The sequence below is a fragment of the Budorcas taxicolor genome, chromosome 11 (assembly GCF_023091745.1).
Source record: "Budorcas taxicolor isolate Tak-1 chromosome 11, Takin1.1, whole genome shotgun sequence".
NCBI classification, from domain to species: Eukaryota; Metazoa; Chordata; class Mammalia; order Artiodactyla; family Bovidae; genus Budorcas; species Budorcas taxicolor.
In genome coordinates, this window is record NC_068920.1 from 30339311 (window position 1) to 30351084 (window position 11774).

Sequence of the window (11774 nt, forward strand, 5' to 3'; positions counted from 1 at the left end):
TCCGTGCCTGTGTATGTGTGCTCAGTCACGTCCATCTCTTTGCAACCCCATGGACTAAGGCCCACCAGGTTCCTCTGTCCATGGGACTTCCCAGGCAAGAATACTGGAGTGGGTTTGCCATTTCCTACTCCAGAGGATCTTCCCAACCTAAGGATCAAACTTGTGTCTCTAAAGCCTCCTGCATTAGCAGGGTGATTACCGCTAAGGTTGGTAGTCCATGGGGTCGCAAAGAGTTGGACACGACTAAGTGACTGAACTGAACTGAGGGAACCTGGAAAGCCCCAAAACACGCCAGCTTTCACGAATTTGCGTGTCATCTACATAAATGAAATAAATTTCGGGTTAAAAACTTAAGAAACCTAAAAACACACCTGGACGCCCGTCCCGGCTTTGGGGCACCCCTCCCAGCCTCTGGACTCCGAGACCGCTCAACCAACTACTAGCCTGAATTTGGCCGCCTCGTAGGAGCGCCATCGAGCCGCAGTCCTCCAGCATTCCTAGAGCGACGGTCAAAAGCGCCGCGGGGCGAGAGCGGCCGCTCAGTAAAGAGCTAACAAGCTGCTTGGAAAGCTTTTGGCTTTTCCCGTGGGTCCTTGGAGGGGTGAGTGGAGATTGCGCTCCAGTTTGGGGAGTAACTGCGGCCCGTGGGCTGGGGAGCAGCTGATTCCTTGCGGGTGCGGAGAAGCCTTACCCAATGGAGGAGACGTGTGGACTCTGAGCGGGCGAGGACAGGAGATGTCAATCTTGGGGCCTAGGAGAGGAATGATGCTGTGGTTCTTGTTTATAGAGGCACAATCTTCTGCGTGTGTGTGTGTATATATATATATTTATCCATTGAGCTCAATTTTAAATATGTATAAAGTTAAGCCTTAGAAGGTGACTTTGAGCAAAAACCTGAGGGAGGTTTAAAAAACCTACGTGGCCTTTGCAGACACGAATTTTCTAGTAAGGGGCAACAGCAAATGCAAAGGCGCTAAAGCAGGAGCTCGCTTATCATACTTGACGAGTAGCTGGGAGCCCAGAGTGGTTGGAGCACAGTGAACAAGGGGAAGGTGTGTAGAAAATGCTGTCAGAGAGATGAGGGTGGGAGGAGGCCTGTAGAAAAAGTGGGTGTTGTGTAAGGAATTTGTTGATTTCTTGATGTGGAAAGAGTATTAGGAAGGTTTTGAGCAAAGGAAAAACATCTGACAGGTTTTTAAGCGTCTACAGCCGGGAACTCAAGATGAGACCAGACTGGAAGGCAAGACTGGAATCGGGTGACTGGAGACAGGAAAAACGCTGGTTTCTCAGCTTTTAGGTTGTCAGGCAGGTGACTTCTCTTACTGGGGAAAGTCAGCCTTTTTGTTCTATTCTGGCTTTCACCCGATTGGATGAAGTCCACTCACATTAATAAAAGCCATCTGCTCTACTCAGTCCACTTATTTAAATGTTAATCTCATCTGAAAACACCCTCACAGAAACTTCACCCACTGTAATGTTTGGCCAAATATCTGGGTACCCGGTGGTGCAGTCAAGTTGTCAAAGAAAATTCACCATCATAATACCTAACTATTTTCTGGCTAACAATCATTACTTTCATGAACATTTTTTCACTTTTTTTAAGAATATAGTCGACTGTTGAACAATACTGGTTAGCGGCCCATGGTGAAGTCGGAAATCCAAGTATAACTTTACAGTCAGCTCTCTCTACTCACAGGGCCACATTGCAGATTTGGCCTATTTGAAAAAAAGAAATCCATGTATAAGTGGACCCATGTAGTTCACTCTCCTGTTGTTTAAGGGTCAGCTGCAGCAGGATTGGCGTTTTAGATTGTAAATCCTGTTTTGACAAATAAGTATCAGCTGGGAGTGATACTATATAACAGCGAACTAAATTTGGAACCTAACTGGGCACAGCCACTAAGTGAGTGAGCCTTATACTGATTCAGAAGTGTGTGCCAACAATTGGCAGATACTATTTCACTTATCTCTAGAGTCACTCAAGAGTCATCAGAATCAAGAGTCCCCACATACCAAGAGCCTGTTCAAAAGATTGATGGTATAATTCTCTGAGTTTTGTTGTGTGGTTTTTTTTAAGGTTGTGCTGGGTCTTCATTGCTGGGCATGGGGGGTTCCCTTCATTGCAGTGTATGGGCTTCTCATTGAGGTGGTTTCTCTTGTTATGGAGCACAGGCTCAAAGGCATATGGGCTTCAGTAGTGCAGCTTTTGGGCTCAGTAGTTGCCATTCCTGGGCCCCAGAGCATAGGCTTAACAGTTGTGGGACACAGGCTTCGTTGCTCTGAGGCGTGTGGGATCTTCCCAGACCAGGGATTGAATCCATGTCTCGTGCATTGGCAGGTGGATTCTTAACCACTGAGTCACCAGGAAGACTCTCTGAGTTCATTTTGACATGTTGCATTTGATAGGCTTTTGTAAGGTGCCCAGGAACCAGATAGCCAGAAGAAAAATCTTTCAGAGGTCTGGGCAGAAAAATAAGGAAATCATTGGCATAAAGATGGTACATAACATACCTGTCCTCTATGCTACCCTCTCCTAGCTTAGGTCCTATATATCTTTTTCCTTTCAATGTCCTGTTTTTTGAAAGACTAATTTTTGCTTATTTGTGCCATTTTTCTCATTTTCCTGTGACTGGGTGACTGTTCTCCCTATCCAATGACCAGAATTGCCTTTACAGTGGTTGCAGTGACCTCTGTTTGTTTTTTTGAAATAATATTTATTTAAATAAAATTCATTTGGCTGTGCTGGGTCTTAGTTGTGACATGCTGGATCTTCTAGATGTGGCATGTGGGATCTAGTTCTCTGACCAGGGATTGAACTCAGGACCCCTGCATTTATTGCAAAGAGTCTTCGCTGCTGGACTGTCAGGGAAGTCACTGACTTTTTTTTGTTTGTGTTTGTGTTTTTTAGAAATACTAATATAGTTATGGGCTCCCCTGATGATTTGGCAGTAAAGAATTCACCTGCAGTGCAGGAGATGCAAGAGACACGGGTTTGATTCCTGGGTCAGGAAGATCCTCTGGAGGGAGGACATGGCAGCCTGCTCCAGTATTCTTGCCTGGAAAATCCTATGGACAGAGAAGCCTGGTGGTCTACCAGTCCATAGGGTTGCAAAAAGTCAGATGCTACTGAGCACGATATAGTTATGGACAAGGAAACATGGAAAGTTTGGGGGTTTTTCTGTTTGTTTTGGTTTTAATTTTTGGCTGTGGATGGGTCTTCATTGCTGGGTGCAAGGCTTTCTCTAGTTGCAGTGAGTGAGGACTACTGTCTAATTGAGATGCCCTCATTTACCTCAAAACATGTCTCTGAATTAGGTATTATCTTCATTTTACAAATGAGTGAACAGTGTAGTGACAGAGTGGGATTGGAACCCAGGCCAGTCTGAGGCTCAGGCTCGTTCCACCACTCCACACCTGTAGAAACAGATCCCCTTGTCTCTTGGATTCTACTGTCTTTGTTTTTCTACCTTTCTGGTTATTCCTTCTTACTTCTCTTCCTTACACATAGGTGTCTCCCAGGTCCCAGCCCCATTTACCCTTTTCCCAGCCATAACTAACAACTACCCAGAACATGTGAGGTTTTCCAACAGCTCTGTGCTCAGGTTTTTCTCTGTCTGGAAAACCCTTTCTGTATTTTCTTGTCTGACTTTCACAATGCTTTTATGAGTCAGAAGGGCTACCTTCAAGAGGTCTTTTCTGACCTGCTAACAGGGATTAAGTGTCTTACCATTGAGCTCTGCTAGCATCCTGTGTCTACCTTCACCATGGCACTTAATACATTCAACTGTAATTGCTTATTTACTTGATTTCTTGTGGGGCAGAGAGCTATAGAGGCCAGAGGTTCTTTCATCTCTGTATCTCCAGCAACTAAAGAGTGTGGCACCTAGACAATGAATGAGGTAAGTTGTGAATATCCTTATGTTCTTTTAGTTAATTCTGATATTGGCTTTAATGAATGAACATACAAACAGTTTTATTCATTTTGTGTCTTTTTTCTCCCTCTCAACTTTTGAAGAATTTTCAAATCTACTGAAAAGTTGTAAGAATAGTATGGTCAATACTATATACCCCTCATGTAGCAGCTCTTGTCAACTTCCTGCTACATTTGTGTTTTTTCTCTCTCCCTCTCTCCACATACCTCTCCACAGACTCCCTTCTCCTTGCAACATTTGAAAATAAGTTTTAGTACTGTCTTCTGAAAATACGGCTATTCTCTTACATGACCACAAAACTGTATCCCACCCAAGGAGACTCTCAGATCTACACACTTCTTCTGTGAAGGGCCAGAATAGCTGAGCTTTGCAGGTGGTACAGTCTCTGTGGTAACTCCAGTAGATCCTTAAACAAAAGGGTTTGAACTACATGGGTCCACTTATACATGGGTTTTTTCAGTACATATAGTACATGTATTTTCATTTTACAGCTCTTTAAGTGGGGGAAAGTTTGTGTTTGATTAGAGATCATGTGGAGTCAAAAGAACTAGAGTTTGAGTCCTGATCCTGTTGAAGCTGTTTTAGCTTCCTACCCTTGCTCATCTATCAGTTCCTTTGCTTTTGCAGCAGAGATAGTAAGTAGCACACAGATTTTTGGATTTTTGACTGAGCAGGGATCAGTGCTCCATTGTTCAAGTCCTCAGTCCTGCTAGTGTATTTCTGAAAGCAGATGTAAACACTGTCTACCAAATGGGTTTGGCTGTATTCCAATAAGAAAAAATCAATCTTCCCTGTTGGCTCAGTGGGTAAAGAGTCTGCCTTTAATGTGGGAGACTCGGGTTCGATCCCTGCTGAGTCAGACATGACTGTGCATCTAAGCAGCAGCAGCAGTATTCCAGTAAAATTTTAAGTAAAAATACAGCCTTTGGGCTCTATTTGGTTTGCCTATATATTCAGATTTCTGAATTCTTCAAAACATTTGTATTTTTTTTTATTCAAGAGCAAATTTCACTTGTTACATTTTGCTGTATCTCTTTAATCTAGAGAAATACCTTTCCCACATTCACTCTTTATTTTCATGAAATTGATGTTTTGAAAAGTGCATATCTCTTGTAGATAAACTGCATTCTAAACATTCTGGATTTATCTGAAAGTTTCCTCATTATTAGATTCGTGTTAAACACGTCTAGTAAAAATGCTGTGTAAGAAATTGAGGCACAAGGTCAGTTATCTTACTGTTGGTGTTGCTAGGTTTCATCTGACTGCCGGATAGCGCCATCCTTCCCTTTGTAATTCATAAGCAATCAGTGTGGTGATTCTTTGAGGCTGAGATTATCCTTTCCCCTTACTCCTTTTTACCCAGTGATTTCACCCATTTGTGGTCCTTGATTGAATCAGTTATTTCATCAAGGGCTACAGAATGGTGATTTTTTCAAATCTGTTATTTATGCTGTTAGCTGGCAATCTTCTGTAAAATAGTCTTCTCATTTTGTATGGTTGTTTTAGAGAGAGAGGAGAAATGGATAGTAATTATTGGAAATGTATAAATCCAACAAAGGGGTATTGCTATTGCAGTTATTATCATTACTACTACTATTACTATTTCCGTGATTCTTGTTATTACATTTTCAGGGGTATCCCTGAGGAGGCAGTCAAAAGAAAGTTGCCCAAAATAGAGCAGTCTGAAGGTGGAGATGGCGACAGCATGGGGAACCGTTCCTTCCCTGGCTCCTGTGAACCTGAAGAAGGAGGGGTTTCGGGTGGTGAAGGAGGATCACCTCTCTGCTCGGGAACAGGGAGTCAAGCTGCAGGGAAATGGCACAGGCTTCGGGCAGCAGCCCTTATGCAAGCAGTTCAGGCAGTTGCGCTATGAAGAAACCACAGGACCTCGAGAGGCACTGAGCCGGCTCCGGGAGCTCTGCCGACAATGGCTACAGCCTGAGACCCACACCAAGGAGCAGATCCTGGAGCTGCTGGTGCTGGAGCAGTTCCTGACCATCCTGCCTGAGGAGCTCCAGGCCCGGTTACAGGAGCATCATCCGGAGAGCGGGGACGATGCGGTGGTTTTCCTGGAGGATTTGCAGCCGGAGCTGGGAGGAACAGGACAAGAGGTAAGGGTCAGGTGTGCCCCTTTGCAAGAAAGCAGGAGCTGACACGCTGGGCCAGGGCTGTGGCCATGACTTCAGCAGTGGGAGAACTGCTCAGCTTGGGTTCCGTTTCTTTGCAGTCTGGTTGTTTCTTGCTGAAACTCTTACCTCAGCCACCCTGCCTCTGCTGGGAGGAAACTGAATATGCTTCAGGTTCTCCAGTCTCTTTTCTTTGCCCTTCTCTTCGCTTCCTTTTCTAAACATTGAAGTGTTTTTCTGAACAGCAGTTTCCTCCTAAACCCACGTGTTCCTAATCATCCCCAGGACCCAAACCAGGCAAAGAAACAGGAAGTGTTCATGGAGGAGACAGCCCCTGCAAAAGCCGTGCCGGAGCGGCAGGTCCAACCTGAAGGTGATGTCCCAGAGCCCGAGAGAGAGAAGGGTAAGAAGCCTGCATCTTCGCATGTGAGATTTGTGGTTCTGCCTGGAGGCCTTGCTCGGCACCCTTAGCATTTTGCTTTTTTGTTTTTGTTTTGAGTCCTGTTTATTGAGGTTAGTTTACATTCTCTAAAATTCACTCTTTGTAAGTGTACAGGCCAATGAGTTTCCACAAACATGAAATAATTACAGTTGTCTAATCATCACCACAATCAAGACAAAAAAGTTTCCATTACCCCAGACATTTCCTTTTTCCCTAACCCTTGTTTCTGTTTTTGAGTGTTTCTAGTTTGGTTTTTTTCTGTTTAATTAAAACTGAATTCTTCTCCTGTGTGAACCTTTACCTTTCTCTTCTCCCCATTACTGGGGGGCAGGGGTGTGAATGAAAAAGGAGTGCTTGTTTCTCTCCCAAGGGAAAGAATGCCAGCCACATGATTCACTACTTATTTTTTCTTACCACCTTCCAGTTATTGTAAATGACTACTGCCTTTTATTTCTAAATGTTGTCTGGATTTTCTTTTGTGTTTTTTTTTTTGCTCTAGACTCTGACATCTCTCTTTCTAATATTTATCCCTTTCATTCTTCTCCTCTTTCCAGTCTGGTAACAAGCCCTGTTTATCTTTTTTGTTTTACCATCTCTCATCTTGGTGCTTCTGCTAAAGTTAAATTACCTCTTGTTCATTCTCCACCATTTAAACACAAATTCATTACTGTTGCTCCCCTCCTTGAAGACCTTCAATGAACTAAGAAACAACCCATCACCTTTACTCACTCCCAATAGCTCTTAACAGAAGTCTCACCTAGCATACTCTGGCACTTGCAGACCTTGCAGCCTTGTATTCCCTAACATAATCAACTTGCTTCAGTTTGCTGGAGACTTTTCATTCCAACTGTTCCATGTGCTGGGAAAACCCTCATTCCCAGACACACTGGGACAATTAGTCATCCTTGATTCCATCAGCTCTCACGTGTGTTTCTCTTCATGCTGAGTCCATTTCCCACCTTGTCTGTCTGGAATACTTCTTCTTCACTCTCTCTGGCTAATTCCTACCCCTCCTTCACAGCTAGCTTAGATATCGCTTTCTCTGTCCTTCCTAAATCCCCCCAAGTCTAGATCAGTTTCCCCACCTCTGCTGCTAAAGCTACCATGGAACTGATCATATTATATTAGAATTGCTGGTTTACTTCTCTTTTCCTCCTGCCAGACCCAAAGGACAGGGCTTTGTTTTGTCTCCTGAGTCTGCTACCATCCCTCGCCTAGAGTAGACCTTCAGTATATATATATTTGATGCGAGGCTGATTTCAATTGTAAAGCCTACTTTTACTTACTGCATGGTTCCCCTGCACAGTTTCTAAGTATAGTTCAAAATTCCTCTTCTTCTGGAAGCTTTCTGAGTAAAGTAGCCAAAAGAGAGAGGCCTACTTTTTTTAAACAGCCTTGCAGAAATGAATTTATGCCATGTAATCAATGATGGGTATATATTTTAAATATAAAAAGTAGATTCAGCAACAGTGGATTCTTGAAATTGTTCCTTACCTTCTAGATCTGTTGAAAAATGTTATTTTACACTCAAAGTTTAGGTTGTTTTTCAGTTTTGGAGGCTCCTGCATTTCCTTTTAGTTGTGTGTGTCATTCTGTCCTCACGGAAAAGACTGTTCTCTCATTCCCTCCCCATGGGAATTCATCCTCTTGTCAAAGCCCTTACACCCAATTAGGTTTCTAGTGTTTCTACTCTGCCTCCCCAACATGTGCTTTTACTTTCTCTGATACCTCCTCCCCCCACCCTTCATTTTCACTTTCTCATTGACTCTCAACTTTTGAAATGTTCTGCTTGCTGTCTTTATCTTACTCACACAGAGTAAGCTTCATTTGTTTGTTATTAGTGCTGTTTAGACTCTCTCACTCTTCTATTTTCTCCATCCACTTCTCCTTTTACTCTCATTCTGCTTTCCATCCCATTCATGCTCCTGGACTTCATGCTCCTATCTGCTATTCCCTCTCACCCTCTCCCTGGTGTCTGAGCTAAGTTTTTATTCAGCAAACATTGTTTATTATCTCTTCTGTGCCACATCTATAAGTAAATTATTAAAGCAATGAACTATAATGGATCTACTGAACCACACAGGAAAGCAGTTACTGCTGTCCAAGGAGATTAGGAAAGGCTAAGACATTTTTGTGGACTTCATGTTAGCCTCAAGGTCTTGTGGCCCAATGTTTTTTTGATTTATTGGTGAGGACATTGAGCCCAGAGGATTTAAATCACTAAGAAACACAGCTAATCAGTGATAAAATTGGCACCATGTCTGCATGTCTTCATTTCCAGTTCATTTCTTCATTTCTAGTGCTATCCCTTTCTCTTATTTGCCCTGAGTATTTAATTGACCTAGCTTTCTAATTTCCACATGGCAGACCATTATCAAGAACATACAGCCATTAGCTGTACAGCAAAGTAAATCAGTTATGTGTATAGCCACACTTAAAATTTTTTAATTGGTGTCTAGTTGATTTACAATGTCATGTTAGTCTCACATATACAGTTTGGTGAATCAGTTATGCGTCTTTAATATGTCTATTTTGTGGATTCTTTTCCCACACAGGCCATTACAGAGTAGAGTTCCCTGTGCTATACTGTAGGTCCTTATTTGTTTAACCTCACTTTTAAATACTTCCAATTGTATGTTCTTTTCAGACCCTGCAATTCTGTATGCTTTTTCTTCAATTTTGAGACCAGTGATCTCATCATTTTGCCTAAATTAACTGAAGTTTTTAAAGTAATATAGCCATTATAAATTATTCAAAAACTTAAGTTGTATGATATGTTCTTACTTCCTGGTTTTGCCTGGTGGTTGATGTTTTATGGTAATTTATAGAAAACTAGATTAGCAAAAAGTTCTCAAAGATAAAATTGTAACAATCATTTTTTTCTGCTGTGTTGCTGCTATGCCTGGCACAAACTTTACATTATTTTCCCACTACTTATTTATGATTCTGTCTCTCCTTTAAAAAGAGTTCATAAAAAATAAATAAGTTTTTATCCTACTTGATAACCTCAGTGCCTACAGTAATGATTGGCATTTAGGATGGGTTTAGGAAGGAAGGAGTGAAGGCAGGAAAATGTTCAGTATTTTCTTCACTGAAGCCATAAGCAGATTGAAAAACAAAAAAGAACATAGAGCCCTGCCCTTTATGACTGTTTACTTGCTTGCTAACTTCTCTCTGTATGTATATATGCATATGTATCACGTGACTTCAAACCATTTAAAATAAGTCATCTCTCACCATAATCCTCTCAAAGCAGCCACTGGGAAACATTTTCTTATGTACCATTCCATGTATGTTATATGCAACACAAACATCCACATTTCCATTTTGCACACGTGGCTTCATTCAGTTTTATCCTCCTAATTGCAGATTCCTTTTCCTGAGCACCAAAAAGCAAATAATTGGTGTTATATACTTAATGTTTCAGGGGAGGCAAAAAGGATTGAGAATGGGAAGCTGGTTGTAGAGACAGACTCCTGTGGAAGAGTGGAATCATCTGGGAAACCATCTGAACCCATGGAGGTTCATTACAAGGACTCTAACTTGGATAGGCAGCAGGCTGAGCCCAAGGAGAAAACTGACTATAAATGCTCAGAACATGGGCAGGGCTTCTTCCAGCACTCAGACTTGATTAAGCATGAAAGTTCACACAAGAAAGAAAAACTCTGTGAAGCTGAAGTGTGTCAGAGTTTGAGTCTTCCTGGACATCAGAAAATCTGCTCTAGAGAAAAAGGTCATCAGTGTCATGAATGTGGGAAAGCCTTTCAGAGAAGTTCACACCTTGTCAGACATCAGAAAATCCATCTTGGTGAGAAGCCTTATCAGTGCAAGGAGTGTGGAAAAGTCTTTAGCCAGAATGCAGGCCTTTTGGAACATCTCAGAATCCATACTGGAGAGAAACCTTATCTATGTATCCACTGTGGAAAGAACTTTCGGCGCAGCTCCCACCTTAATCGACACCAGAGAATTCACAGTCAGGAGGAGCCCTGTCAGTGCAAAGAGTGTGGGAAAACCTTTAGTCAGACCCTTCTCCTCACCCACCGTCAGAGAATCCACAGCCACTCCAAAAGCCACCAGTGTAACGAGTGTGGGAAAGCCTTCAGTTTGACCTCAGACCTTATTCGACACCACAGGATTCACACTGGAGAAAAACCTTTCAAATGTACTATTTGCCAGAAAGCCTTCCGATTAAACTCACATCTCTCTCAGCATGTGAGAATCCACAACGAGGAAAAACCCTACAAGTGTAATGAATGTGGAGAAGCCTTCAGGCAGAGGTCCGGTCTTTTTCAACATCAGAGATACCACCACAAAGACAGACTGGCTTGATGAAGTGTCCTCTCCTTATGGACCATCAGAGACAGTACGTTAATAAGCAGCACTTCAGGAAAAGTCATTCTAACCAATTCTGGCAGAGAACTTGGAGGCCAAGTTGAAGGCTTTCTGCCTGCACTCTTATTTTCCTTGTAGTCAGCTTTGGGCCACAATATTTTGACCCTAGATGGTACTGTGGGATCGAAGGTAAAAGCATTCTTCACTGCAGGACTTCTCAGAGCCTTTAACATGGTAAATGTGTAGTTATGTGTCTCCAAGTAGCAGAGAGCCTCATGATCAAGGGCTTGACGTCATCAATGAGTCAAGTACGTATAGATCTATAGGTTTAAGCAAAAGAAGAGAGGGTTGATATTTTTGCACATGCTGCAGCAGCAGTCTCCTATACAAAAAAAAAAAAAAGACTTTGGAATACCACACTGAAAGGTACCTTTTAATTTTTTTTTTTTTTTTTTTTTTTTTGCTGCATTGCACAGCACATGGGATCTTAGTTCTCTGACCAGGATCAAACCCATGCCCCCTGCATTGGGAGCACAGACTTCCACCAGACTGCTAGGGAAGTCCCTCAAAGGTATCTTAAAGTGCAGGTTATTAATGGTGAACATTTTTCCCTACTGATTTTACTACCCCATCCCCACCTCAATCAGCAGAAGCATTTTGGAAAGCAATGATGATCTAATTTTACCATTTCCCAGCCCCATCCCTGCTGTGTATACTTCATTGATTCAAATTAGAAACTTAAGTTTTATTTAGACTATGGAAGAGATTTTGTAAGTTATTTGAATGAACCAGGCTGAATTAATCCAAGTAGCAACTATCTTACTTGATAACTTCAGTGTTAGTATAGTGGCTGCTGCATAGGAACTTTGATAAATGTCTGGGGAAAGAAATCAGATTTTTTTCCTTTAATACTGATGATGTAACTCTAAAATGCTGTTTGTT

At 42.2% G+C, this 11774-nt stretch overlaps 1 protein-coding gene across 1 annotated transcript; it reads left to right on the forward strand.

Annotated features, from left to right (window-relative positions):
* Positions 1–547: 547 nt before the first annotated feature.
* On the forward strand, positions 548–10992 carry ZSCAN26 (zinc finger and SCAN domain containing 26). The gene is made up of 5 exons (XM_052648023.1): positions 548–601; positions 3822–3899; positions 5565–6043; positions 6344–6461; positions 9928–10992. Exons 3-5 carry the CDS (start codon positions 5627–5629, stop codon positions 10827–10829), a joined length of 1437 nt encoding a protein of 478 aa, XP_052503983.1. The 5' UTR covers positions 548–601; positions 3822–3899; positions 5565–5626; the 3' UTR covers positions 10830–10992.
* The last annotated feature ends 782 nt before the right edge of the window (positions 10993–11774 follow it).